Below are 27591 nucleotides of genomic sequence, written 5' to 3' on the forward strand. Positions count from 1 at the left end.
CTGAAGGGGTCGTGGCTTGTCAAACTCGCTCTATAAATTGACCGGGGGTTCCCCCTCCCCCCAAAGGATGCTTTCTTCTCTGGTTGTACTGTACCACCCTCCATCCTCCTCCTACCTCACCTCCAGCCCTCATCATGCGGTTCCCCATATATGCCACGGCGCTGGCAGCCACCGTCTCGGCCCTCGCCATCGGCGAGCGAGCCTCGTCCGAGGATCGGTATATCCTCGAATTGGCCCCTGGCGTCACCAAGGTTGTCACGGAGGCCGAAAAATGGGCTCTCAAGGCGGTAAGCAGCTGTGCATCCTAGGGCTTGACGTGAATAATATGTACTCACTTGAATTTCGCTTTGTCATGTAGGAAGGCAAGCGGTTCTTCGACATTACCGACGAAGTGAGCACGATCAAGGCCGCCAATGTCGCAGACTCGCAGCAGCAGCTGGTCGTCACCTATCCTAGCAAGGTGCAGTATAAGGACACGGTAGAGAAATTGATTCCCCAGTTGAACAAGGCCAACTTCCAGACGGTGCTCAAACCCTTCTCGGAGTTCCACAACCGTTACTACAGGAGTAACTACGGCAAGCAGTCCTCGGAATGGCTGCAGGCCCAGATTCAGTCGGTCGTGGATGCTAGCGGGGCCAAGGGCGTCACTGTCAAGCCCTTCAGCCACACCTGGACGCAGTCGAGCATTATCGCCACCATTCCCGGCAAGAGCAACAAAATTGTCGTCCTCGGCGCCCACCAGGACTCGATCAACCAGGCCGCGCCTTCCACCGGCCGGGCTCCCGGTGCCGGTGAGTTGCCTAGTCGCCGTGCATTTTTTTCTTCTTTTTCCCACCGTGGGCACCGAGTCACTAACATGCGTTTGCTGGTTTAGATGACGATGGTTCCGGAGTGGTGACGATCCTCGAGACGCTGCGAGTTCTTCTGAAGGACCCGAAGGTGGCGGCGGGCGAAGCGCCCAACACCATTGAATTCCACTTCTACTCGGCGGAGGAGGGCGGACTTCTGGGCAGCCAGGCCATTTTCAAGCAGTACTCGTCGCAGAGCAAGCAGGTGGTGGCGATGCTGCAGCAGGACATGACGGGCTACACGGAGGGGACCACAAAGGCCGGCAAGCCCGAAGCCATCGGTGTTCTCACCGACTACGTCGATGCTGGACTGACCAAGTTCCTGAAGAAGATTATTGACACGGTCGGTCCTTTTCCATTGATCCATCTTGTGAAGGTGGTGGCTGACCGGATATGCGCTCCATAGTACACGACCATCTCCTGGGTGGAGTCCCAGTGCGGATACGCCTGCTCCGACCACGCATCGGCCAACCGATATGGATACCCCAGCTCCTTTGCCTTTGAGTCGGAGTTCGGGGACGACAGTCCCTACATCCACACTGCGCAGGATACGATCAGCACGGTCAATTTCGACCACGTACTGCAGCATGCGCGCCTGTCTCTGGGCTTTGCCTACGAACTTGCCTTTGCCTCGCTGTGAGGACTGATAGGAGGTGGTGATATTCGTCAATTGAAGACCTCGGGCTAGAGATGTATGGAGGGAATTATCTGATGATCTGATAAGATGCGGCGTTATCGACCGGGGGATTTTCGTGGAGGCGAGGGATGGTCACACGTATCTTCGAATCGAGATAATGAACCACGGTCTTGTGCACGACGTAGCATGGTATGGGGACCCGATCGTAATTTCCTCCGTTGACTGCGATGTCATGGGAGATTTCAGAGTCGGAAGTGACCGGTGAAGTCTGTCAGAGCAAGTAGTGTGCCGTCCATCCAGTTGATGTAAGATGGAGGAGCTCCCCCGCTCCCCCCACTAGCAGGTGGGGACTGATTGATAAGGTATTTAATAATTGTTGTTCCTTTCATCCATTCTCCCACCTCTTTCCGGTGCCCCTCTTTTGTGACTCCGCTGCCCTACGGAGTAGACCGACTCGCTATGCTGAGTCCCTTCAAGGTCCTGGTCATTGGGGGTTCCTATGCCGGCCTGGCCGCCACGCTGAATCTGTTTGATCTCTGCCAGGGCCGACGTCGTCGCTTCTCGTTGGACCCGGCGGATGAGGGGCCTCAACGGACGGTCCCCGTGCAGATCACCATCGTCGATGAACGGGACGGATTTTGTATGCGCGTTCATCAGCAGGAGTAAAGACCATGACTGACCGGCCACTCTGTAGATCATTTAATCGGGGTGCCGTTGGCTATTGCTTCCCAGGACTACGCGCATGCCATCTGGAAGACGTTCGATGACATCCCCGCTCTACAGACCCCCGCAATCCGGCGCATCCAGGGGCGAGTCGTGAGTGTCGACTGCGAGACCAAAACGGCTCGGATTGAGGGCATCACAAAAGGGCGGCCGGTGACCGAAGAGAAATACGACTATCTGATCGCATGCTCGGGCCTGCGCAGGGACTGGCCCAGTGCGCCCAGGTCTCTGACACGGCAGGACTACATAGCCGAAGCGACGCGGTGGGTGGAAGATGTCAAGAACGCGACGCAGGGAGTCGTTGTCATCGGCGGAGGTATGTGCTCGGCCGCCGTCTGAATCCTTCGACTCTATTCACTGAACACTTGATTGATCCAGGCGCCGTGGGAGTCGAGATAGCGGCGGAGATCAAAATGATGCAACCCCAAGTCAAGGTCACGCTTATTCACTCGCGCTCCAGATTGCTCTCGTCCGAGTCCCTCCCAGATGAGTTTGGCATGAAGACGCTCGCGCTTCTTCAGTCCGATGTAGATGTGATTATCGGCGCGCGAGTACAGGAGACTACAGCCCACGAGAGCGATGCGACTGGCGCGGTATCGGGATACACCCTGACACTCTCAGATGGCCGACAGCTGCAGACAAGCCATGTCATCAACGCCGTATCGCGGTTCTCGCCCACGACGTCTTACCTTCCCGACGCCGCCTGTGACGAAGAGGGCTACGTCTACATCACGCCGCAGCTGGAATTTTCTGGCGATGTTCCCAACGCCGGAGACCATTACGCCGCGGGTGATCTCGTCCACTGGTCAGGAATTAAGCGCGGAGGAGCTGCCATGCATCAAGGCCACTATGCCGCCGTTAATATTCACCAGAAATTGTACGCCCAGATCTACGGGTCTGAGATCGACGCGCTAGATCTAGCAGAGGTGCCGCCCATGATGGCGCTGGCGTTGGGGAAGCAGGCGGTGGGATACTTCCCAACGACCGGGCTCTCGGAGGGGGACGAGGTGCTGAAGGCCTTTTTTGGTGACGATTTGGGATTCATGAGTAAGTCCTGCGGTCTTCCCTTTTCGTGGGGATCCGTTTCTATGTACCGACTGACTAATTGAACAGTTTGTTGGAATTGGATGCGCCTAGGGCAAGTGCCGCCAGCATGAGGCGATTGCACTCGACCCGTATTCTTCTTAGTAGGATTGAGGATAGAGGATTGATTTCGCCCTGTATTTTGTGCATGTAAAAGCGTGGTTAGCGAATGATTACATGCCTCGAACGATCGAACAAGAGATCGGCAAGAAATAAAATCCACTTATAGAGCTTATCAAACAAGAGTCCACCGTGGCACTAGAGCCGGCGATGTTCCGGCAAGCAAGATACCCTATCCCTAGGGAAATGTCGCCTATACTTGCATTTCACCATTTCCCTAATCCGGCCACGAATGCGCGCGCACCAACAGATCTCCGATCTTCCGTGGAAGAACCGGCCTTTCAGCGACCGAAAAGAGGCAGAAAACGCGGACACGAACGCCACGTCCCCCGAATCAACCGTAGCCAAGAACATCTTACCCCCGCGATGTCAGCGGTGGCGTTTGTCTAGACCTCGTTAACCTCTTCTATTGGAGCAACATCGCATCTCCAGCGGCCTTTCCAGACCCCGCGGATATATCTTGCCGGTTTGCTATGGGGGGAGAACGAATATAAAAGGACCCTTCCTTCGGTCATAAAGCCGTGCACTGAGCAACCCTGTCTGTTTTTCCCTTTTGCCACTGAGAACAGGAAGCACAAAACCTTCATTCTACGATGCGGACTATCTTGCAGCCCGAGCTCACGTCTACACGACTGGAATTGGTCGATCGACCGGTTCCCATCGCCAACCCCGATGCGGACGAGCATCTCATTCGCGTGCATTGCACGGCTCCATGTGCCGGAGAGCTCTTCTGGCCATCGATCGTCTCAGTGCCCAACAAAGAGCCGGTACCCTGCGACGACGTGGCCGGCACCGTCGTGACCGCGCCGCCCAACTCGCCCTTTCGACCCGGCGACGAGGTCTACGCGCGCAGCACCTACTTCCGCCCCGGCTGCGCGCGCGACTACACGGTGATCGTGACCGACGAGCTGGCGCACCGGCCGCAGAATCTCAGCTGGGTGGAATCGGCCGCCACGCCGCTCTCCGCGGAGACGGCGTGGCAGGCGTTGTTCGAACAGTCGGGCATTGGCGGCTTCGACAGCGCAGCTTGGAAAAATAAGCGCATTCTCGTGACGGCAGCGTCGGGCGGCGTAGGCACCTGGTTGTTGCAGCTGGGAAGCATCGTGGGCGCGCAGGTCATCGGCACGTGCGGACCCACCAACATGGAACTGGTCAAGGCCTTCGGCGCCGCTGAGGTCCTCAATTACCGCGCCGACTCATTAAGGGAGTGGGGACAGAATGCAGCGAACAAGGTCGATCTAGTCGTTGACTGCGTCGGGGGGAAGTCACTCGAGGACGCCTGGTGGTGCGTTCGCGACGGCGGCGTCCTCATCAGTATCTACCAGGCACCGGATAAATTGCGCCCGACCGAAGTCACAGTACAGGGCGTGAAGGAGATATTTTTCATCATGAAGCCGCGTCGGTCGGACCTGGAGGAAATTACCAAGCTGGTGGAGACGGGCAAGTGTCGCCCGCTGGTCGACAGCGTGTGGCCGTTAGAGCAGTTTCAGGAGGCCTTCGATCGCCTCGGAAGTGGCCACGCGCGAGGAAAAGTAGTGCTGGATCTGAAGTTGAATTCGCCCCGGGATTAATTGACGAGGGATGTTAGGATCTATGCTAATAATATTCATTGCGTATCGAAAATTCTATGCAAGGAGGTAATGTGTGGCTTGTACGTGCCCTATGCAACACTGCGATACGCCGCGTTGTTGTTCAGCATCTCCAGGTCATCCGTTTCCCACTGCTTCTTTTGGCGACTGGACACGATCTTGCTCGGATGGTAAACATTGAAGATGATGCAGCAGAGGAACATGAGGGCGGCGTCGAAGACGTACAAGTAGGCCTCTGTGCCCTGCAAGGCACCGTCACTACCCTGGACGTACTCGGCCACTCGATAGACCGATCGTACCATGATAAGAACGCTGACGAGGTAGAGAACCTTCATGTATCTTGTCCACGGAACCCGAGTAGATACCATTTGGTGCATCGGCGTGGCTAGCATGCGTCGGTGGAAGACGATGGAGACGATGATGAAAAAGCCAAAGAAGACGATCTGCACGAACAGACCCACGATGATCATGTGTTCTCCCAAATCCTTCTTCTCTTTGCTGTCTGCTTTGGCCAGTATACCTCCTCCTGCGCATGTATTAGCCTCCCATTGATCGCTGCGCAGATGCTTCACAGGAGTTTCCTACCTCCACTCTGGATGAAGAACGACAGGACGTCGCCAGTCACGAAGATCTTGGTCAACCACGAGGGTCGGATGAGAGAGACCGAGCCGGCATTCAAGAGGAGAATGATGCGGCCCAGGATCATGTACACAGAGGCGGCGAACAGAGCCGGTGCGAGCAGTAACATTAGGCTCTGCCCGATGTAGGGCTTCATCGTCCAGTCGGGCGTTTCGGTAGAACTGATAAATCGACACAGGTACCCCAAAGCCTCAACTATAGTCACGCCGAAAGGTTAGCCGGGTGAAGGAGCACGCATTCCACCCCAGGAAGACTTACAGATACCGCCGATGATGAACGGAATGAAATACCACGTCCTGTTTCGGAACATCTGCCACAGATGTATGACCGTCGTTAGACCGAAGATTGCGGCGAAAGCCACGGCGGCGGCACCGGACGGATCGTAGTGATAGTATTTGTAGCCCATGATCGCCTGATGGATTTGACGGATGACAGAAAATTGAGAAAAGACAGAAAAAGAAAGGGAAGAAAAGTTCTAGAAAAAAAAAGAAAGAAAGCAGAATGGATGGTGAAGGAGAGTTAGAATGAAAGACAGTTCAAATGAGCGTCTGGATACGGGCAATTCAAGAGAGTCGCCGGTTCAGCGAGTGGATGAAGGCATGATGGAAGTATATACTCCGTCTATAGTTAATGTTCCCAGAATAAACCGCTGGGGAAGCTTGTCCCGAACCGGTAGCAGATACGCGGTACGAAGGGCGGAGCGATCAAACTTCACCACCGCCTTGTTGATACGTATACGAGGCCCTGACAATGGATTTCTTGGCATCTAGGTACTTTCTATGTAGAATTCCGGGGCATACCCACCACGACGATCTGAAACTATCAACATTCAGCATGAATAAACGTGATAGTTGGAGATTCTCGATAGCACAGAAATCCCCGACCTCCTCGATCTCAAGAATGGATAGAGAGGCAGATCCTGCGTTCTATCGACGGCAAAGCTTCGTATACGTACCGACGAATTTGCACGGGACCCACCCGGCCCTAGACCCGATCGGGACCGACGTACGAGAACGAGGTCCCTCGCCCCCTTACGGAGTACTCACTACTATGGCTTTGGTAGATGGCACTGGGGGAACTGGATGAGCTTTGTCGACATGGACTAGGCCGCTGGAAAAAACATATATACCCCCTAGGGTCCCACCTGGAGTCTCGAGTCTTTGTCAACTATCAACGACTACCAACTTCACATCTATAGCATCGTCTTGCCTATCATGGAAAACTTTACATTCTACTACTACAAGCCCTCGGGGCCGGCTGCAGCCATCTTTGTCGTGCTGTTCGGCCTCAGTACCCTCCTACACTTCTACCAACTCATTCGGACGCGAACCTGGTTCATGATCCCGTTTTTTGTCGGAGGCATTCGTACGGCATCCTATGCTAGACCCTAACAGAAACCTGGACGCTAACTAGTCGCTCGTGCAGTGGAAACCATCGGTTACATTGGCCGTTTGCTCTCCTCCATCGAGTCTCCCGATTTCACAAAGGGCCCCTATGTTATGCAGAGCGCCTTGATTCTCATCGCCCCCGCCTTCCTCGCGGCTAGCGTCTACATGACTCTGGGTCGAATCATCGCCATGCTGCAGGCAGAGAAATACTCGGTCATCAAGCTGCGGTGGCTGACCAAGATCTTCGTCACGGGAGACGTACTCTCGTTCCTTATGCAGGCATCCGGTATGTCTGCAACCGTCCTGTCACAGGGTGATCTACTATGCAAGCCGTTCATGAGCTAACGACGAGAAGGAGCCGGTATCATGGTGAAAGATTCCACGGATCCCACCACGGGCGAACGAATCATCATCGGTGGCCTGTTCGTGCAGATCGTCATGTTCTCCCTCTTCGTGATCACAGCCATCGTGTTCGAGATCCGCATGGCTCGGGCCCCGCTCAATGCTTCGCCGGAGGCCTCGCAGGTCTGGCGACGACATATGATTGCGCTTTACACCACCAGCGCCCTCATCCTGGTTCGATCGATCATCCGAGTCGTCGAGTATCTCGACGGGTACGACGGATATCTGATGAAACACGAGGTATTCATCTACGTCTTTGATGCACTCCTGATGTTTCTGGCGATGGCTGTCTTGCATATCGTCCACCCCAGCCAGGTAAATGCTCTTCTGGGCCAGGGCGACCTTTTCATTGAAAAAGTTGTCATGACTTGCAAGTCTTCCGCCGCCCCCCGGGTGGAAATGCAAGATGCCATGGAGGCTTGAAAATCCGAGAAATGGAGGATAATATTATGATTTTACGGATTATGGCAGTTGGGGACCGTGGGCCTGTGTTTCAAACCCTTCGGAGTATATAGGACTGGCGTTTTCCTGTATTGCATCACTAGTGACTATTAGATTTCAAGCCTTCTTTTTTCTTGGACACGTTTGATCTCAGAAAGCAGCGTATTTTCGTAGCATCTTTTACATGGCAACGATCACAAGTGTTTCGTTGATGCGTTCTTTTTTGGCCCCTCTTTCTGGCTGGCTGCCGTTCATTGTCTTTTAACTTAGAAATAGATAATGCTATTATGGGGACAAAGAAATACACAATGCGCTTCTATTCAACTACATTGCTGATAATAAAAATGCGATATGTTCCCCTTTGATACCGCGATCTTCCATCGCAATATTTTCGATCTTGGTGCCGCACAATGAGATTCTTCATTCAAACCCATCTTACCTGAATTTCCCAGAGGCTTCTGCTGACAGTATAAATGGATCCCCGACTCGGTTGAAATTTGGCTATACAGCCAATACCCAGGTGGTTCCTTCCCTCCCATACTTCCATATTGAGATATACCAGCAAAACCCAAACCAATCCTACCGATATTCATGTATCTCAATACTCTGCCTTACCCGAATCCCTCAATACCGGCCTCGCTCTCATGATCATCTGACACGCCTCCTTAGCATCATCACCCTATCGCTTAACCTCCCTTTTGTAACAAAAATGCCCGCTCTTGTTTTCGAATCGCGCCGAGAGTGGCTTGAGAAGCAGCACGGATTGGAGCTCAAGAGCGTTCCAGGTGAAGAGATTATCTTTCGCGTGGATGCCCTTGAGCACACCGTTGAATCTATGGGCTTCGTCGTAGGTTCAATCCTAGAAAACCTGAACAATCGCTGCCTGTCAGGCGACTTTCGCAATCCCACGTCCCCGTCCGCGGAGGGGCAAGCCCGTTACATAATTGGGTACAGGCTCTCGGACTTTGATCGCGAATTTGGTGAGTTCGTGAAGGAGCACCCGGCAAAGATTATCGAGCGAATAAGAAGGCTTCTCTTGTCTGTGGAAACCCTCGAGCCGTACGAGGACACCGAAGTGTGGGCAGATATGGGCGACACATCTCTCCGCTGCATGAACATTGAAAAAGAATAGACATACAATTTTATAATTGACCCTAATCTCTGAGTCACCGTAGACATAGGTGTCCTCTCCTATTCTATATCAACCTAAGGGTACCAATGCAACGCGATCTGAGGATTACCAATAGACAATTGGTTATAGTGGCAATTTTTTCTTGAATGTTGTTTCCCCGATCTAGAAAAAGGGCCGAAGTAAAACAATAAAGCTTTCGTCATCTCAAGAATTGAGACCAAGTAGAGCATACATACCGAACCGGACATTTCTTAGTCGTTTCGTTACGTCCCACTCCTTTGACCTTGAAGAGTTCACCCAGCTTCTCAGCCGGAAAAAGGCGTGACGAGAGAACAGATCACTGCAGTCATTTGGGACAACGGCACAAGTATCTAGGACCCCCAGGAACATGCCCCCTGGTCTGAACGCATAAATAGGACCGAGATCACACGTGAAAACGAATGTTCATTCTGCACACACAATCATCTTTATTCCCATTCTCGGATACATTATCTCTACACTAGTTCTTGATCAGTTCGGCGCTCCCCGCTACCAATATGGGTATTCCTATGAGGGATTACTATTTCTCTCCACGACTAAGTCTCGAGGAAAGATATAAATCTTTAGAGTTTGACTCCTTCAATCAGCATAACAGTTATGAAATCATTATACGTATGCTAGTCCCTTTAAGTGAGATTCGACCGGATAGGCTGATACCACTAGACTACATCGCCATGAATCTCGGCCTGCGCATTTATTGGAGAGATTTTCAAGACCCCCGAGAGCCTCCAAGGGGCTTCGTTATGAAGAAGATCACCTTCAATCTTCGGTTTCTACTCATAGATCCGTCAGAATGACCCCCGAAATTATTTACGAAAAAGTGAAAATGATACTCGAACATCACGCAGGATCATGTAGTCAGCTTGATTCAGAATACTTGCGTTTGGTGCAAGATACACCGAATGGACCGATGGTCTACCTGAAGATAGATTCAAGATACACAGTGAGCGGATTCTGCCACACGGAACCAGAATGCTCAGACAAATTCCTTTATCTTCCAGTCATTCAAAAATGTCAGCAAATCTCCGATAAAAATATTTAAGACAATCAACACCATTTCGGATAATGTCAACTTTAAGGTTACCAGAAAATTATAAATAAAGTGTTGAGCCATCGACAACTATTCACGATGCCAGGTATATTTCAACCTTGAAATAGACCCCTGACCAAAATTCACCACTTATATCAAGATTGCTATTCTTAAATCTCTACACAATGTCAACCAGGCCCTCCGACGAATTATGGGATCGCCGGTCTCGACTTGAGAGGGATTACAACATAGTATTCTTGGAAAGTGACGATACATCTTATCTCACTCTATACTTTGACGTAGTGCTACCAATGCCAGTCCCCACTATCCGCGACATTACCTGCCAGATCACCTACCAAATCGAACAGTGTCTAGAAACCCACGCTTACCGACGGATTAATGTTATCAAGCCGCCGACAAAAACTCGCATGAGTGTCCTCTTCGATCTACGCAGGTTATCGGCCCACGATCCGAGAACGACGACTCCGCAGAAGATTTACAAGGCTATCCTCAAGGATCTTCGGCTATATGATAATTATTATCGGGGTTTCAAAACTATATCGAGGATGCATCTGATTGATGGGGAGGAGGATACATACCTTAGCGTACGTACAAATAGACGAATATGATGAGTGAACAGACATGTGAGTTCAACAGGGACAGGGACGGGGAGGGAATAAGAAAATATTAATATGAAAAGGTCAGAAACAAGTATTGCAGTGTTACTACAATCCACTAAAAGGTATCCCCAAAGATGTACAATATATCCCAGATGAGCAAAGCAATCGCAAAAAAGGATGTTTCTAAGCCATGGGAAATTCCAATAAATCAATCTCGCGAACATAAAGCGGTTGACAAATCTATCAAGTCAAGATGAAAGATTTTTGGTATGGAGACCTTCTGATTCGGCATACTAGAAGTATAAACGAATATGGTATACCATTATATAGTCTTCCACAAAATGCCAGATCAAGAACTTTTGCTACTTTGCCCATCGATCACCCACCGACCATTCAAGCGCCTCTCATGTACCTAAGCCATTCCTTCCAGCAGTGTTCCTTAAGCAGCGGAGAGTGGATTTCGCAACACTTGGTCCAAGTGACATTGGATAAGGCTCTCTCGGAGACCGTACAGATGAACAAATTGGCCGAAAGCAACAAGAATGTGAAAGATTTGATGGCTTGCACCCTGTTGCAAGAAAATCAGCATTTTGCTTCCGGGGTAGAAAAGTGCCAAAGCATACCAGTAAATCAAACTTTAGAGGCCAAACCCTCTCCGGAAACCGAGATATGTAGACAATTGTTCCGACTGCATATGACGTGCATGTAACGGATAGAGTTTCCAGTGGGAATTTGTTCAATCCTGCTACCCCCTCGAGGAGAGATACATGGCATATGGGTGCCAGTCCGCTGGCTGCCAAAAGAAGGAATACAGCGGCTCTGTGATATCTCAAATCAGCGAAAAGAGCATACAGAGTCATGCGGGTAGCCAAGCTTACCTCCAGTGCCCAGCGTGAGCTCCGTCCATGCGGGGATCGAGCGCAACCCAGAAGACCAATGTAGCGCAGATTACAGTGAAGGATATATACATCATCTGAAGAAATGGGGAATCATAAAGTCCAAAATATGTTACTGATGTGCACGTTGTAGATATAGTCATGATAATTCCCAGGTAGTCGAGTTTGAGAAAAACCGTTGCAACCTCCTCTGAATGGGCGTTTGTGGCATGAAACACTGCCTGCAGCATGTCAGAAAGATTTCCCTTCGTCGTACGTACACTAAACACTCACCGAGAATATAAGGCATCCAGCCGTCCCAGCAATGTAAGATTGGATTGCCAGAACATCCGCCAGAGTGACATCAAATGGTAAGTGAGACACCCAATATTCGACCGCCAGGAGCAGAGTCACAAAGTATGTACCGGGAAGGAGATGAGACCACGTGTTTATAGATTCATTATGAAGATAGAACAAAGACCAGAAGCAATCTTCAAAGCTGTCTAGCTGTGGTCTGTACCAATGCATGATATATGGATCCAACTGCATCCATTTTGGAAGATGCGAGATGTGAAAGACCTGTTGCTTAACGGGGGCAACCGGTCTTGGGGTCTTTTGCTTCTCTTCGTTCTGGGATGAAGGCTTCAGCAAGAAAGAGAGACCGAGACGCAGAGATTCGGATGCCATGGTCTATGAGAAAATACCATCAAAGAACGCAAGATTCAAGTTGAAGAATATATTTGCCTAACGCTAGTTTCTGTACCGGTCTACTGCTATAAATACAAGTATTCAGATCTCTCACGTAGGGCCGCGGGTACCGAATTCAACACGGGATGACGCCATTACATCAGTGACAGTAGATAGGTCAGGCTGATGGCGCCCCACAACCAGAGGTTAAATCAATATGACCCAGAGAATTCCAGGACCATGGAACCCCGACACAGTTGCTACCAGCATTTCCATTGCCGGAGGCCACTGGAAAAAACACACACTCGTAGACATCAAGCCAGGAATGAATATCAAACGGACCTGTTTCGGGGTCCATCGTCCATGGGATGACAGACCTGGTCTCGGAGTCGGGATTGGGCCTGTGAGGACGAATATTAAAGACATAAGCAGATCGGAAAGGACGCCCAAACAAGCAGGAGGGTGGGAGGGCTCGTGAGGTTAATGTAAATATGGCACTTTTGACAGCTGGAAAGCTACCAAACAGGCTGTGTGTGAGTAGTGTTACTCGGCCTGCACCCATATGCCACCCATATACTGAGTAGTACCTGTGTCTTGATCATACACCGTATAGAACCATACTGTATATAACATACCAAGGTGTAACGGTGTATGGATGTATAACATGTTTCCTACGATACAATACGATACTATATCATATCCGACCATACCGGACTGACACTGGCCCTAGAATAAGCTTATCCACCGTAGCGCCCGACAGCCACCAAACCAAATGCTTACGAGTCCTGCCTGCTGAGGACCGGCCGTACGACAGGCCCTCTGATTGACTGTCTGATTGACTGGCGCCTTATCGTTCATGCGGGGGCTGAGTCATGCCCAACACATGTGTCTCTTAGCCTCGGTATCTCGAACCTCTTGCTCCGCCATGATTTGCCGTCCAAGACGTAGACAATAACCCCTATCCACTTCGCGAACCCCCAATATCATCGTGTTTCCTGAGATGTGACTTGATCTTCAACTCTCTAATCGGATAGAGAAGAGGCAACTATTTAGTTATGGCTCCCGTTTACAAGATTGCCGTTGTTCAACTCTATGTCAAGGTAAGCCTCGGATTAAACCTGTTGTGCAGGATGACGGGCATAGATGTCTGTTTGTAAGTATAAACTCCCGCTAACACGACACTCTCTGTTATAGCCTTTCCGCCCTGCAGAGAATTTCGCAAAGGCCACCAAATTCATTCGAGATGCGGCAGCACAAGGGTGCCACCTCGTCGTATTGCCAGAGTTCCACCTGACGAACTGGATCCCGGACGATCCTCGGTTTGCGCCTCTGTGCGCGGAATGGGAAACATATTTGCAGAGATATCAGACGCTGGCAAAAGAATGCAATATCTGTATTGTACCGGGATCTATCGTGCGACCCACCTCCGACGCATCATCCCATCAATCGGAAATGCCGAAACTCGAGAATGCAACCTACTTCATATCAAACACGGGGGAAATCCTAGGATCCTATACGAAGAAAAACCTCTGGGGCCCAACGGAAAGAAAACATCTGCGTCCCTCGGGTGATGCTCCGCATCAAGTCATTCAGACCCCCATAGGACCGGTAGGATTGCTGATTTGCTGGGATCTGGCGTTCCCTGAAGCATGGCGCGAGCTCGTATACCAAGGCGCCAAAATAATCATCCTGCCAACCTTGTGGACACGAAGCGGTGCTTCCGATGCGGGCCATCGCTGGAATCCTTCGGCCGAGTCTCTGTTTCTCGATAGTGTCATGACGGCACGGGCGTTCGAAAATACCTGCGCCGTAGTATTCGCAAATGCCGGAGGACCACCGGGACGCAATTACTGCGGACATTCGCAGATTACAATTCCCTACGCAGGGCCACTGGTTCACCTGGGGACCTCCGTCGAAGGTATGGCTGTAGCAGATCTTGACATGCAAGTGCTGGAGGATGCCGAGGCCAATTACTCCTTGCGGGCGAACTTGGCCCAGGAGGATTGGCATTATAAACATACGCGTCGAGTTGGGCATGCACTCTCGAGGGGGAAACTGTGAGCCTTGTTACAACAGACATTTATCTGCAATACCCCTTCAATTAAAAGTTCAATGGTTTCAATACAATTGAATCCTTTTGTACCCCGTAGCAACAATCTCCTTTCTTCCTGAATCCGTTGGTACTCCTATATCTTTTATACAATCAAAACTCAATCGCACTTCGATTGTTGGAACCGTGCTTTTAGCGGACAGATGTCACGTCCTGGGTCCTGATCACCTTCAGGGAATGGTCTTTGGATAGCGTAGCCAACGTGGCGCGCCATGCGGTCGACGAACGCGTTTGACTCCGGGGAATAGTGCTACTCTGGTCAGCAAGAAGAATTAGCGTAAGCAAGCAAGGGAGTCTTACTGCCATCTCCCTTCGCTGATAATTCTTGGGGATATCCTCGTCCAAGTAGAATGTCTTCACATCATCCACGTAGAGTGTCGTCCATCCATGCTTTCCTTTTCGTCCCAAAACGCCCACCATGTTTGTATACTGGGCACTTTCTATCGGTCAGATCATGGTTTTAGCGAACTTGGGCGTGTCATGTCTTACAGTGAGCAAATCGCCCCTTGATTTCCAAACACAAAGTTTGGATTCTCGGCCTTACTCTGGTTATGTCGCAGATGATGATGCTCCGCTAAATCCTCTAAGGTGAAAGTCACGCCATCCTTGGAAAACGATAGGAGTGATTCAAAGAGTGTCATGTTAATGTTGACGTTGTCACCCACAGCACGGTCATTGCGCGTGGGCGCGGCAGGGCAATTGACCACGTATTGAACTAGATCGTCCTATTCTATCATCAGTAGCTTTTCGTCTTGGTATCAATAGTGGGGCCATGTTATACATTGAAATTGTCCAAATCAATCGTTTCCGGCCAGCCATGCACTGCGAATGTCGGAGCCAGAACAAGCATACTCTGCCTTAATTAGCTGGTCGTCTAAAAGGTAACACCAAGTAACAACCAACATTATCATCACCAAAGTTCCAAACCCTTCGAACGGCGTGAGCAAGCTCGGTATAGGAAACGTTGCGGCCGCTTCGGTTGATGTAACCCCTGTTGGCCAAAGCATTGATCGCTGGACAGGAGGATCGTCGGTATTCCCCATTGTGAGTTCCATTAAAGAAGCGCGCATAATAATTGACGTTTTCATCAATGAAGAAGTCTTTTTTCTCCGGCAGAATATGAGACGGGGTAGGGATAAAAGGCTCATTCACTCCAAACCCGGGACTATCTTCCTGTAGCATTCGCTGGTGAAAGTCCACCGCAAACGCCCGGTCAATCCGGGCGGTCGACTGAATGGGAAAGCTTAACAGGACTCCGAGAAAGGCAAAGAAATTCATATTGTTCAGAGAGATGAAGAAAGTGGGTGGGCATTCCCTTGGCCCGTAAACCTGAGTTGATGGTCTCATATACTACATACTTTAGCACCTCGGGGACACGGTCGAACGAATGCAAGGGTAGCCGGTTGCTCGATGGGGTAACCTCCACTACAGGAAACCCTCGTACCCAGATGTCATCGACCGAAGGCTCCCTCGGACCATATCCCTTGCCATCCACTGCCAACTCCTCGGTTCTTCCCGCCCAAGACCCCGTTCATGTAGGTGTTACGGGTGATACCTGGCAGCACGTATGGTATATACCTTACGGCCATGTTACATACCGTATTTACCCCCCATTCGTGCCAGGGGTTGTATATCAGACATGTGCGCAGTGTTTGACAATGTCATTGTAAACCTGAATAGCGTGTTACTATCCCGTCCGGTAACAGAGGAACCACCTCTGAATGGGCATGTTACGCAGCATTCCACCTGATGTATGTGGCTCGCCGCCCAATATCTATCTGGATAGGATTCGAGATCTCGCCCCTTGTGGTCGAGGGTACTGCTTGAATCGAACACGAGGCAGACAGAACCAAGTATGCCAGGTTCTCGATGTCAACTTGTCATCGGGTGCGTTCCGCGGAGTTCGAAACGGACAAGGACTAGGAGATAAAAACCATGGTGCCGGGTATTCTGGTGGCTATATACGTAGATCGTTATTGTCTTTGTCCTCCATATCCATCGGTCTTGATCACTTAACCCTCAAAACTCTTGCTCAGTATGAAGGTTTTATACATGTCGACTGTCGGTCTACTGGCAATATGTGCCCCTGTCCTCGCAAGTCCAATTTTCTCCCAGTCTGTCTTGTCGGCGTCAGTCCAGCTACCTGGGGATGGAAGCGGCCATTACTCCCTGGCCATGTTTGATCCGAAACCGTGGGAGCGGCTCCTAGAGATCCAGCTGGCTCGCAAGGGTTATCTCTATGGGCCACCTCTTCTCGGGAATACCTCTGCTTTTCCAACGGGCATCCTGGGTGATGCTATGGTCGCGCGTGATCGCGCCCTGTGGTTCAAAGACGTAGAATATGTAACGCAGAACGTCTATCCAGAGCTGGAGAAGGCAGCTGCAGCGCTTGTGCAGGTAAGCACCATCCCAAGCCCCAGGCTCACCCTGGGCTGGCTAGCTAACTATCTGATAGAATGGTGGTCTAGGGGATCTTTCCAGCTTTAAAGCAATCTACGAGAATCAATGGACCGCAACGATTCCGGACGGTGTGGCTCCAGGGATGTTGAGCAATTGGACGCAAGATCTTTTGTTCTCCATGGAAAGGCTTTCTACCAATCCATATGTTGTGCGTCGACTGAATCCGCGTCACGACGTCCTTCCCTTCCTAGTAGAGGATCGCGTCGTGCGGCATCTGGCAGCCGGAAGAACACTCGCAGACCTACACGAAGAAGGCCGTTTGTTTACGGGAGACCATTCCTATCAAGCGAGGTACTCTCAGACTCCGAATCGCTGGACGGCTGCCTGTACAGGTTACTTCTTCATCCATCCTTATTCAGGGGAGTTCCTGCCATTGGCGATTAAGACCAACATGGGTCGTGATTTGACTTATACCCCGCTGGACGATGTGAATGACTGGTTGTTTGCGAAAATGGCCTTCAGCATGAATGACCTTTTCCATTCCCAGCTGTACCACCTGGCGAATACTCATGACGTGGCAGAGCCCGTGCACCAGGCTGCTCTCCGAACAATGAGCTCTCGGCATCCCGTGAGAGGTTTCTTAGACCGAGGTAAGCTATCTTAATATACAAGTTCCGAAAATATTTGCACTAACGGCTTTAGTGATGTACCAGGCATATGCGGTGCGTCCTATCGGGACAGAGTTTCTGTTCAACGAGGGTGGTTTCTACGATAGTTCATTTGCCCTACCAAACTTCGCCGGTACAAAGTTCGCAACAGAAGCATACTGGGGACACGCAGGGCACTTTCGAGCGACCGGATTTCACCGCGACATGGCAGACCGAGGGCTGATTGACTGCAACTACGGCCCAAAGCTGACATCATTTCCTTTCTATTCCACCGCATCGCCTATGGTGGATGCCATACAGGACTTTGTGCGCGAGTTCGTAGCGTCATATTATCCCTCTGACGACCTCTTAGCCGAAGACCAGGAGCTGCAGGCATGGATCGTCGAAGCCAACGACGAAGCCGACGTGCTCGACTTTTTCAAGCCGCCCCTCGATGACCGTGAGTCCCTCACTTCTATCCTCTCACACATGGCCTTCCTTTCCGGTATTGCCCATCATGCTCTTAACGGAGCCACAGTCGGCGAGGCCTCTGGAATTCTTCCTTTACATCCCTCGTCATTCAACCGCCCACTGCCTGAGACCAAGGGAAGTATAACATCCCTTCTCCCCTATCTACACAACGAAACGGAGGCTATCAAGCAGGCATCCTTGTTAGTCCGTTTTAATCGTCCCTTGCTTGACGAGCAGGAGGGAAATCTTCCACATATGTTCTCAGGCATTGACTTTCTTTCGCGAACCGAGACGTCAGTGCAATTAGCCGAGTCACGGTTTCGGGAGCGCATGTTGAAGATAAGTGACTCTATTCGTGCGATGGAGTTTGATGAGAGAGGACTGTCGCAGGGAATGCCATTCATTTGGAGATCGATTGATCCGAGGAAGATTCCTTTTTATTTATGCGTCTAAAGCAAGGTTGTGCTTCATGTTCTTACAGACTGCGATCGTTTCAAAATATATTCTTTGCTGGTGGTTAAGATATGTTGTGCCAATAGTAGGAGTATCTCTCTGTCCGGTGACTGAGATCTCAGAAACCGATTAAGAAACATGCAATCACATAATTACAACACCATGATAAATCACAGTTTTGAGGTTTTAGGAGGACTCCAATTCCAAACCTGTTCCACTGCTGCTGAGTATTTCGTCGCATCCTGGGCTATGTGAGCACAGTGGCCACTCCCCTCAAACAGAATCTCCTGCACATTCCACCCCTTCAGTCTGGCGTCTTCGGCATGGTCTTGGACATCGCGCCAATCCGTCATTCTATCCGCCTTGGAATAGAGATAGCAAATATTTCCGCCCACTCCAGCATTGCGCATCCCCTCCTCCGGATCGACCGTCTCGTCGTCTAGCAGAGTGCGACGCATTAGAGCAGCCGGGTTCTCGTTACCACAGGCAATCCATGTATACAACAAGACGAGGAGAAAATGAACCACCATGGTGCCCACGATACGACCGGACGGGGGTAGGGAAAAGACCATGGCGTCGTAGGATTTCCAGTAGGTGCCTTTCGCCGGCGAGCTGTCGAGGATAATCCCGACGAGCGGCAAGGGCGCCTGGAGAGTCTCGCGCAGAGTGATCAGCAGCTGTGTGGCCGTGTTCGTCCCGCCATTCGAAAAGGTATGGAGCAGGATCCTGGGTGAGTACGTCTTCGCGCCCTCGGCGAGCGTGTCGCAAATCACCCTGGCGGCGGGTTGAATTCGGCGGCGTTGATGGGCATAACTGCTGACCAGAATGGCCACCTCGGACTCGATCAACAAGATCCGGGCGCCAGGAGCGACCGCCCGATGCAGATCGAGATACTTGCCAATATGCCGGGGCGAGGCGCTCAGCCAGGTGCAGATAACGACGAGTTGACCGTGGTGCGGCTTTTCCGGGCAGCTGAGCCAAGTACGAATTCCCAGCGGTTGGAACTGCGGGAAAGGATGCGCCATGGCAACCGTTGAACCAGGGCTGCGATCCCTTGTCCAGTAGACACCGTAAGATGAAAGTTCTACCGAGGTCCGCGCTCGACGAAGCAGGTTTCACGCCGAACGAATTGCAGGCCCATTCTTTCCCCCAGGATGACGCGCCTTTTATATTGGCTCAGTATCCCCCGGGGTCGCACCCAGCCCTCCAGACCTCTCACGTCACTTCAGAACAAGGCCTTTCACAATGTCTTCGACCCAGCAAGGATCCGCTGCTCTCAAGGAGAATGCCGAGGCCGATGTTTCCCTGGAACCGGTTCCAACTCCCTGGGTTACTCCGCCTCCTCCGCCCAACGGTGGCGTCGCAGCCTGGATGGGCGTCTTTGCCGGCTTTATACTATTCGTCACCACTTGGGGCTTCTCGACTGCCTACGGGGCCTTTCAGCAGTACTATCAGACCAATCTGCTGCGCGACAGCTCGTCGTCGCGCCTATCATGGATCGGCACGGTCAATGCCTTCTTCCTCATCTCCACGGGGGTCATTGCGGGCCCGCTGTTTGACCGAGGGTTCCTCGTTCATGTCATGACGGCAGGGTGCTTTCTGACCACGTTGGGCCTGATGATGCTGAGTCTCTCGCATGAGTACTACCAGGTCTTGCTCTCCCAGGGATTCTGCTGCGGCATCGGGAGTGGCCTGATCTACGTGCCGGCCCTCTCTCTGGTGTCCACCAGCTTCACGACCCGGCGAGGCATCGCCGTGGGCATGGTGACCACCGGCGCTAGTATTGGTATCTTCGGTCTGACACTTGAGCCGTCGAGTATACGAGCTAACAGAGCCAGGCGGCGTTCTCTTCCCCGTCATATTCATCCGCTTGCAACCGCGTATCGGCTTCCCATGGACCGTTCGTGTCATGGGCTTCATCCAGCTGGCTTGCTCGTGTATAGCGGTGCCACTGCTGATGGTGACCACCCAGCCTAAGCGGTCGTCTCCGCGCCAGCTGATTCACTGGCACGCGCTGCGCGAGTGGCACTTTGACGCCTACGCGATCGCCAATTTCCTCGTGTTCATGGCGTACTTCATTCCCCTCTTCTACGTGCCCTTCTTCGCAACTCAGGCCCTCCACACCTCGTCCGATCTCAGCTTCTACCTGGTTTCCGTGCTGAATGCGGGCTCCGCCATCGGGCGTCTAGGCTCGGCCATGCTCACCAGGTGGTTCCCGCCGGCGCTGATTCTCCTGACGAGCGTGGTCGCGTCGGCGGCGCTGTTGTTCGGATGGGTGGGCATCACGTCGCTGGCCTCGTTCATCGTCTTCTGCGTTCTGTTTGGCATTTTCTCCGGGGTGCTGATCTCCGCGAATCCGCTCCTCATCGCCCATCCGGTGGTCTCGCCCACCCCGGCTGTGATCGGGACCCGCATGGGCATGCAGTGGTTTGCCACGAGCGTAGGGGTGCTGATTGGGGCACCCATCGCGGGCGTTCTCAACGGCCACGACGGTGGAAATGGCTACTTCGGGCTGCAGGTCTTCAGTGCAGCGATCATGGCCGCGGGGGCCATGTTCCTCCTGGTGCCCATCTTTGCGGCGTGGCGATATGATCGGAGTCGGAAGGACTCGCGATGACGTTGAGAAAGGGATTATTGCAGGATGGGAAGGCAGGGGATCGGCGAGCAGCGAGTCTCTTGCCAGAATGTGTCAGATACTTACAATCCACGAAGCGAGCAATTCAGGCTTTGGGATCTATACTGTAATCCTCGGTAATCCGATACGTGCTGGTACCGCCTGGTATGTTACGGCTATGTATTGTGTGTGTCATCGGTATGTTACCGGTATGGATACGAGACGGAACGCGTGTCGGTACGGGACCGTCGAACGGGCTCGGTCCTTAACTCTCATATCTCTTGAACTTGAACTTGAACTCTCCCCAGCTGTCAATCCATGTCATCCAAGGAAATCCAGAAGTATGCTACATATACCCGGTCGGCTGCCCAGTGCCTGCTTGGCGCACTCCCGCCACGCCACATCTGGAGCGCCAACCGTTGACATCAACCCTGTGTCTCCATTGTAGATGGTCGAAGGCGAACGTCGCGAACTTAGTGTCTGAATGGTGGCGGGCACAGTATACTTCGAGGTCATACGCACTGCTCCCCCTTCGCGCGTTTGACTTCAATCGACAACCGCTGACGACGCCTCAAGGGGCCACCCGAATAGGGAAGCAGATCCAACCCCCTGAGTCCGAGTCCGAGTCCAGCGGGAGATCAGACTTGTCATCTGGTATCCATCCTGCCTACAGACTTCCGAGAGGATGGATAGTGGCCCTCGCTCAATGGATCACAGATTTCAGGGCACAGACGCCGACACTTGAACCGCATTCTAACTCCACGGATGACAGCATCGTCTTTCGGCGCTGCGTCTCGATGTAGTAACCCCTAGCGAGGCTGAGATATCAGACTTCAGCATTCATGAATACGGCATGAGCTTATCCATGGCCCCAGTCCTGCGATACGAGCACCGCCGGCATCCAAGACGAAGCAGCCAGGTTTCCCTTCGGATGTTGATACGAGGTTGCCTCGATGGGAAAGTCGGAGGTAGCTTAAAATGAAGCCGTTGGACGTCTCATGTCTTGGTCGTCTGCCGCATGTTCATTGGCTTCTATATCCCCTGTCATTATTTTCACATCGTTGGGATCTCTCTCTAGCGTGTCCAAGCAAGCATCATGGACAGTTTCAAAATGCACGACTTGCACATCCCGGCAACGGCGCTGGCGGTGGTGCTCAAGCCGTCCACCATCGTGGGCTTGGTCTGCGTGTTTCTCATATCTCAATTGCTACTTTTTGCCGCGCGATACTCCAAGACGAGTATGGCTGGTATCCCTGGACCCTCCGGGTGGCCTCTGGTGGGCATTGGCCTCGATCTACCCACTCGGCCCCGAGAACTGCTGAACAAATGGGCAGCAAGGTACGGAGATACCTTCAAGGTGCGCGTGGGCTGGTACGACTGGGTGTTTTTCAACAACCGAGATGCCGTGAAGGAGATTTTTGACAGACAGGTAAAGTATTCTGGCCTTGATTCCCTTTCACATTTCTCTGCATAAACGTCCTAATCAAGCATGCCTCATCAGGCCGCCGTCACGTCGGGCAAGCCACATCTTCCTATCGCTCAGGAGTACTGCCTCCGCGGCCATGGAGTCCTGCCGATGACCTACAGTGCCAAGTGGAAGCGGTTGCATTATTATCTCAAGCAGCTGCTCAGCCCTCGCGCCTCAGCTGCATTCATTCCCAGCCAAGAGTTCGAAATTAAGCAGTTGCTTTCCGACCTGTCTGGCGAGGCTGGCAAGGACAGCACCGAGGCCTTCTACATGCACATCCGCCGCATGACGTTCTCAATCGTCATGACCTCGGCATATGGCCTGCGCATCCCCAAGTGGGACTGCCAGGAGGTGCGTGATGTGTACGGCAATATGCGCATGCTGTCCATCATCCTCCGCCCCGGCATATTCTGGATCGACACGTTTCCCCCGTTGAACTGGTTGCCTCGGTTCTTGTTCCCATCTTGGCCCAAAGCAAAGGTTATGGCATCAATCATGCATAACGCGAAGATGAGGCATTGGGAGAACCTGAAAGAGCGGATTGCGCAGGGCACGGCTCCAGAATGCTTCGCCAAGGATTTGATGGAGTCAAACTACCGAGACTTCGGTCTCGAGGAGGAGGCAATGAGTTGGCTGGCCAGTGGTAAGACGCTTTCGGCCCAAGCAAAAAAGCAAGCGTATGAATCTAATCTAACATTGCCACTTAGCTGTGCCTGAAGCTGGTGCAGAGACCACCGCTAGCGCCTTGAACGGCATGATCCGCTACCTGGCCAGCTTTCCCGACGCGCAGGCGGCGGCCCACGAAGAGGTGACTCGTGTGCTGGGCAACGGGCGCATGGCGACGCTCGACGACGAGCCCAATATGCCGTACATTCGAGCTGTGATCAAAGAAACTCTGCGTCTTTGCCCGGTCGCCACTACGGGTCTGCGGCGCATGACCGACGCCGATATCAGATATCGCGACCAGACTATCCCCAAGGGGACTATTCTCCTGGCCAACATCAACAACCTGCACTGGGATCCCGCCTTCTTCGACGAGCCCTTCAAGTTCAAGCCTGAGCGGTACCTGAACCACCCTCATCGATCGGCTGTGTACGCCGCCGGCGGAGATGTGATGGCGCGCGACCATTTCACCTTTGGCGCCGGACGTCGCATCTGTCCGGGTATCCATCTCGCCGAGAACGGCCTCTTCCTGGCCGTGGCGAACATTATCTGGGCGTATGAGTTCCGGCCACCCATCGGGGCGAACGGCAAGGAGCAGCCGCTGGATATCAGCGACGAAGGATTCATGGAGGGAGCGATTCGAGTTCCGCAGCAGTATTCGATTCGCATCTTGCAGAGAAATCCGGAGCGAGCGGAGACGGTTCGGCGACAGTGGCAGCAGGCACAGGAGGATGGATACGTGTTACGGGGAATTCATGTCGATGCGAAAGGGGGTGTGAAGGGAGGAGTGAAAAAGGCGCCCAAGTAGTGTTCCTGCGTATCGTTTTTTCGCCAGTTGCAGTGGTGATTGCTTGCGTCACCATGCCTCGCATTTTCGGTGGTAATATGACACCCCCTAGAATTTTGATTCCGCTTATAATGAAACCGAAAATGATTCCCTGTACTGCTGAGATCCCGAAGATCTACAGATCAACTCGATAGTTCCTGGGTCAATCGACTCCTTGCATCCATCCACGCAGCGGCCGATACCACCGTTAGACCTACAACGTCGATCATGTATGTCTCAGCCGCGTGGAACAGGATTGTTCCAAGGCATTGCAATTAAGCACTGCATGCGACGAAGCTTGCTCGATCCTGTGTCGTATAGACTTTTGCATTCTGGTCAGACCGGACCTTGATAAGTGCCTATAGATCTCCCGACGTGTTGACGTAAGATGTCTAGTTATTGGGCCCAAGAGTCACACGCGTCTCGGACATTTCAATCGGTCTGAATAATGAATGTGAATCCATTCTCTGAAAGCCGGAGATGATCGTCATGGAGGATTGGCGTTTGTCTCGGGCGCATCTGATCCAACACCGGACGATCATTCATTCGCAGTCGAGGTTTATGGTCGGGCCCTAAGGCTCTTGAACGCAAGTAATGCGAATTAGTATTCACTGGTAAAAAGAGTTACTCGTAAATGGAAATGACAGTGCAAATAGCGGGTTCAGATTGCCGTGCCAATCGCCCGACTGATTATGACCATTTTCAGGTCATTCTTCAATTGACAAAAGGCGGATATGTAAACACCTCGAGCGCGACACTTTCTAAGCGGCCCCCGGCTGCTTCTTCTGCACAATCTCGGTTAATTTCTTCCCTAGGTACAGCCATGTTGGATTCCGTAGTGCTGGCAGAGGCCTCGGGAGCGGCACTGTTCGGTCTCGGCATGCCGTTTCTGCGCCCACCAAGAAAATGTTCAAACGCAACAAGCGGGAGAGAAAAGAAGATCAGAGACATCCAACATGATCCGTGAGTCAGAAAAAAACCCCGATTGGGTCAACTGCAGGCCGCGTAAAATCCCGAAGCTCTTCGTGACTGAAAGTCGGTGTGATAGGGTTCAGCCCTCTATACGGAGTACCTTAAGTATGAAATCAACCCCGGAAAACATCTTCCGCACGTCCTAGGCAACTCAGGCCATGGTCCGGATCCTATTGGAACGTGGGGATTTAGGACGTGCGCTAACGGCGGTGTGTTATGGATCGGATTGAATCATTTTTATTCCTTCTCGTGAAGAAGACCCTCGAGTTTATCGTGTCGAGGCCAGCCGGTGGATTTAGCCGGGGCGAGGTTTGCGCCGTGAAAAGCCCGATAGGGTAGAGGTCCCTTTTCGGAAGGATTGCGAACATGCAACCCATGCAACCCATGCCATCCAAGGCGCAGCAGTCGAATAAGGTCGCCTCGTCGGATATCAGAATCCAAAAAGATTGACGTGATGGTCGAGGGGCCCACATTCCCATGGATTCTGATACGCGCAATTCTCCCAAGGGACCACCGCACCATGCAAAATCTTATCGCCCGGTGGATCTCCCCAGCTTGGCTTGGGTGGGAGCTTTTTGCCACGCTCGGAGGGAGGAGCCCGAAGCCCTTCTATATCATTTGAGTCTTGTCCCGGAGGGGATCTTTCTGAAGCTGATAGTGTGAAGTAGCCTTCAGCTTCACAAAGCACGATCTACACTCTACTCCTCATCACGCTATCAGTTAACAAAAAAATAAAAATAAATAAAAAGGAAAAATAAAAAAGCCGCACCTGATTTCGCAGATTCATTACGTTCAAGAACAAGAACACGACAGCCTAGGCACCATGCCTGGGGAACCCTCCAATGCAGGAAAGGCCGGCAATGCTGCAAAGGCCCCGACGGTCACCGTCACCAACCAGGAGGGCGTTGATTCGGCGCCTTTGTCGACGCGCTCCTCGTTCTCCTTGAATAACTATAATTATCAATCCCCCTCTACGCCGGCCACGGGAGCTCAAACTCCCGATCCTCTGCTGAACCCGAAAGGGATCGTGCACGAAGACGTGTTGAAGAACTTCCCTCACGCAATGTCACAGCTGTCTGACAGTCGCCATGAGGAATATGAACTAGACCAGCGCAAGGGCTCTGAACTACCGGGGCATTTCACGAACCGAAAGCCCTCGGCCACGCCGGGGTTCGCCGACGAGTCCGGCTCTCCTCCACCTCGAGCATCGCAGGGCATTCCCCCGGAGATTGGCAGCTTTGCGGCGGAGCTTGTCCTGATCATGGTCTGTTCCGCTGGGCTGATGCTGTTCTCCTTCCTCTTGGGCGACGTGCTAGCTCCTCAGGAGGAATTTCGCAAGGCTCTCGGGATTTCCAGCACGGAGCTACCGTGGCTCGTTGGCTCATTCAACGTGGCCAACGGTATATCTGTCGTGGTGTCGGGATCTCTATCGGACTTGACGCCGCCCAAAAGCCTCATGGTGGGCGCTTTTCTCTGGCTGACAGTATGGAATATCGTGGGCGCTTTCTCTCTGCATCCGTCGCGATACGTGCTCTTCTTTATCGTGCGGGCCATGCAAGGGTTGTCCATCGGTGTGCTCGTTTCCGGCAGCATGAGTATTCTCGGTCGTGTGTATAAGCCGGGCATTCGCAAGAACCGCGTCTTCTCCGCCATGGCAGCCTGCGCGCCGTTCGGATTCTCCCTGGGCGCCATCGAGGGAGGTGCCTTGCATAAGAATCTGCCTTGGATCTTTGGTGTCAATGCTATCATCACCGGTCTCTGCGCCGTAGCCGCCTACTTCTCCATCCCCACGCTGCGCCCCGTCGCGGATGCTGAGGGTAAGGAAGCACCATCCCTTCGCCAGTTTGATTACATCGGCGCCAGCCTGGCTATCCTCGGATGTGTCTGCTTGCTCTTTGGTCTGACGCAGGGATCTGTCACGCAGTGGTCCGCTTACACCTGCGTACTCACGGCGCTAGGCATCGTCTTCTTGATCGCCTTGTTCATTGCTGAACGCTACGTGGCTCGTCCCTTGATTCCCACGCGCCTCTGGAGCACCAAAGGCTTCACCCCGCTCATGATCGCCTACTTCCTCGGCTTCGGCTCCTTCTTCGGGGCCTGGCAGTTCTACGCGGTGCAGTTCTGGCTGCGGATCCAACACGCCACGCCGCTGACTGTCGCCCTCTACCACATCCCCAACGCCCTCGTCGGCGTCCTCGCCACCTGGATCGTTAGCCGCACGTTGCACCTCGTGCCGGGCCACTACATTTACGCCACCTCGATGTTTGCCTTCACGCTAGGCCCGGCTTTCTTCCTGCCTCAGACGCCCAACACCACGTACTGGGCGCTGTCGCTGCCCGGCATGGCACTGGTCACCTTCGGCCCGGACCTGGCGTTTGCGGCGGCCTCCATTTTCATTACCAGCAACGTAGCTCGCTCGTACCAGGGCAGCGCGGGGAGTCTGCTCGTCACGAACCAGAACCTCTCGTCGGCTATCATCACTAGCGTAGCGGACGCCATCGGCACGAGGGTCGACCGCGGCCCCGACGGGGAGGTCGGGTTGACGGGGCTACGAGCCATCTGGTGGTTCGCGCTGGCGTGTCAGCTTCTGGCGGCGTTGGTGACGGTGGTCTAGGTCAGAATTCCGAAGGAAGAAGAGAAGGAACACGTTACATAGGACAGATGGATGTGAAATAGATATGGTCGGACAGGGTCCACACATGCATAGATTAGAC

General features: G+C 52.5%; 14 protein-coding genes across 14 annotated transcripts; 10 read left to right on the plus strand and 4 right to left on the minus strand.

Moving 5' to 3' along the window:
- Positions 1 to 134: 134 nt before the first annotated feature.
- KD926_009426 (M28 family metallopeptidase) lies at positions 135 to 1488 on the plus strand (the record flags this gene model as incomplete). The annotated part of the gene is made up of 4 exons (XM_053102061.1): positions 135 to 287; positions 359 to 791; positions 875 to 1191; positions 1255 to 1488. 4 exons carry the CDS (start codon positions 135 to 137, stop codon positions 1486 to 1488), a joined length of 1137 nt encoding a protein of 378 aa, XP_052954393.1.
- Positions 1489 to 1944: 456 nt separating this feature from the next.
- KD926_009427 (FAD/NAD(P)-binding domain-containing protein) lies at positions 1945 to 3365 on the plus strand (the record flags this gene model as incomplete). The annotated part of the gene is made up of 4 exons (XM_053102062.1): positions 1945 to 2125; positions 2180 to 2524; positions 2587 to 3255; positions 3322 to 3365. 4 exons carry the CDS (start codon positions 1945 to 1947, stop codon positions 3363 to 3365), a joined length of 1239 nt encoding a protein of 412 aa, XP_052954394.1.
- Positions 3366 to 4004: 639 nt separating this feature from the next.
- Positions 4005 to 4982, plus strand: KD926_009428 (NADP-dependent oxidoreductase; the record flags this gene model as incomplete). The annotated part of the gene is made up of 1 exon (XM_053102064.1): positions 4005 to 4982. One exon carries the CDS (start codon positions 4005 to 4007, stop codon positions 4980 to 4982), a length of 978 nt encoding a protein of 325 aa, XP_052954395.1.
- Positions 4983 to 5071: 89 nt separating this feature from the next.
- Positions 5072 to 6045, minus strand: KD926_009429 (RTA1 domain-containing protein; the record flags this gene model as incomplete). Its single annotated transcript, XM_053102065.1, has 3 exons — positions 5072 to 5526; positions 5586 to 5834; positions 5898 to 6045. The coding sequence occupies 3 exons, from the start codon at positions 6043 to 6045 to the stop codon at positions 5072 to 5074; spliced, it is 852 nt and encodes a 283-aa protein (XP_052954396.1).
- Positions 6046 to 6853: 808 nt separating this feature from the next.
- KD926_009430 (RTA1 domain-containing protein) lies at positions 6854 to 7852 on the plus strand (the record flags this gene model as incomplete). The annotated part of the gene is made up of 3 exons (XM_053102066.1): positions 6854 to 7004; positions 7065 to 7313; positions 7383 to 7852. The coding sequence occupies 3 exons, from the start codon at positions 6854 to 6856 to the stop codon at positions 7850 to 7852; spliced, it is 870 nt and encodes a 289-aa protein (XP_052954397.1).
- Positions 7853 to 8579: 727 nt separating this feature from the next.
- KD926_009431 (uncharacterized protein) lies at positions 8580 to 9002 on the plus strand (the record flags this gene model as incomplete). Its single annotated transcript, XM_053102067.1, has 1 exon — positions 8580 to 9002. The coding sequence occupies one exon, from the start codon at positions 8580 to 8582 to the stop codon at positions 9000 to 9002; it is 423 nt and encodes a 140-aa protein (XP_052954398.1).
- A 2128-nt stretch (positions 9003 to 11130) lies between these two features.
- On the minus strand, positions 11131 to 12253 carry KD926_009432 (hemolysin-III family protein; the record flags this gene model as incomplete). The annotated part of the gene is made up of 4 exons (XM_053102068.1): positions 11131 to 11259; positions 11315 to 11510; positions 11570 to 11808; positions 11861 to 12253. 4 exons carry the CDS (start codon positions 12251 to 12253, stop codon positions 11131 to 11133), a joined length of 957 nt encoding a protein of 318 aa, XP_052954399.1.
- A 1055-nt stretch (positions 12254 to 13308) lies between these two features.
- Positions 13309 to 14314, plus strand: KD926_009433 (carbon-nitrogen hydrolase family protein; the record flags this gene model as incomplete). The annotated part of the gene is made up of 2 exons (XM_053102069.1): positions 13309 to 13353; positions 13448 to 14314. 2 exons carry the CDS (start codon positions 13309 to 13311, stop codon positions 14312 to 14314), a joined length of 912 nt encoding a protein of 303 aa, XP_052954400.1.
- Positions 14315 to 14463: 149 nt separating this feature from the next.
- On the minus strand, positions 14464 to 15641 carry KD926_009434 (putative toxin biosynthesis peroxidase; the record flags this gene model as incomplete). Its single annotated transcript, XM_053102070.1, has 5 exons — positions 14464 to 14613; positions 14664 to 14799; positions 14853 to 15088; positions 15145 to 15216; positions 15267 to 15641. 5 exons carry the CDS (start codon positions 15639 to 15641, stop codon positions 14464 to 14466), a joined length of 969 nt encoding a protein of 322 aa, XP_052954401.1.
- Positions 15642 to 16400: 759 nt separating this feature from the next.
- KD926_009435 (putative arachidonate 5-lipoxygenase) lies at positions 16401 to 18334 on the plus strand (the record flags this gene model as incomplete). Its single annotated transcript, XM_053102071.1, has 3 exons — positions 16401 to 16760; positions 16819 to 17413; positions 17466 to 18334. 3 exons carry the CDS (start codon positions 16401 to 16403, stop codon positions 18332 to 18334), a joined length of 1824 nt encoding a protein of 607 aa, XP_052954402.1.
- Positions 18335 to 18504: 170 nt separating this feature from the next.
- Positions 18505 to 19359, minus strand: KD926_009436 (TMEM53 family protein; the record flags this gene model as incomplete). The annotated part of the gene is made up of 1 exon (XM_053102072.1): positions 18505 to 19359. One exon carries the CDS (start codon positions 19357 to 19359, stop codon positions 18505 to 18507), a length of 855 nt encoding a protein of 284 aa, XP_052954403.1.
- A 220-nt stretch (positions 19360 to 19579) lies between these two features.
- Positions 19580 to 20951, plus strand: KD926_009437 (putative MFS monocarboxylate transporter; the record flags this gene model as incomplete). The annotated part of the gene is made up of 2 exons (XM_053102073.1): positions 19580 to 20120; positions 20173 to 20951. The coding sequence occupies 2 exons, from the start codon at positions 19580 to 19582 to the stop codon at positions 20949 to 20951; spliced, it is 1320 nt and encodes a 439-aa protein (XP_052954404.1).
- A 1093-nt stretch (positions 20952 to 22044) lies between these two features.
- On the plus strand, positions 22045 to 23887 carry KD926_009438 (cytochrome P450; the record flags this gene model as incomplete). Its single annotated transcript, XM_053102077.1, has 3 exons — positions 22045 to 22377; positions 22450 to 23059; positions 23124 to 23887. 3 exons carry the CDS (start codon positions 22045 to 22047, stop codon positions 23885 to 23887), a joined length of 1707 nt encoding a protein of 568 aa, XP_052954405.1.
- A 1813-nt stretch (positions 23888 to 25700) lies between these two features.
- On the plus strand, positions 25701 to 27491 carry KD926_009439 (putative transporter; the record flags this gene model as incomplete). The annotated part of the gene is made up of 1 exon (XM_053102078.1): positions 25701 to 27491. The coding sequence occupies one exon, from the start codon at positions 25701 to 25703 to the stop codon at positions 27489 to 27491; it is 1791 nt and encodes a 596-aa protein (XP_052954406.1).
- Between the last annotated feature and the right edge of the window lie 100 nt (positions 27492 to 27591).

This window comes from Aspergillus affinis (assembly GCF_023601865.1).
Source record: "Aspergillus affinis strain CMG 70 chromosome Unknown NODE_68_length_188550_cov_91_414992, whole genome shotgun sequence".
Taxonomy (NCBI): domain Eukaryota; kingdom Fungi; phylum Ascomycota; class Eurotiomycetes; order Eurotiales; family Aspergillaceae; genus Aspergillus; species Aspergillus affinis.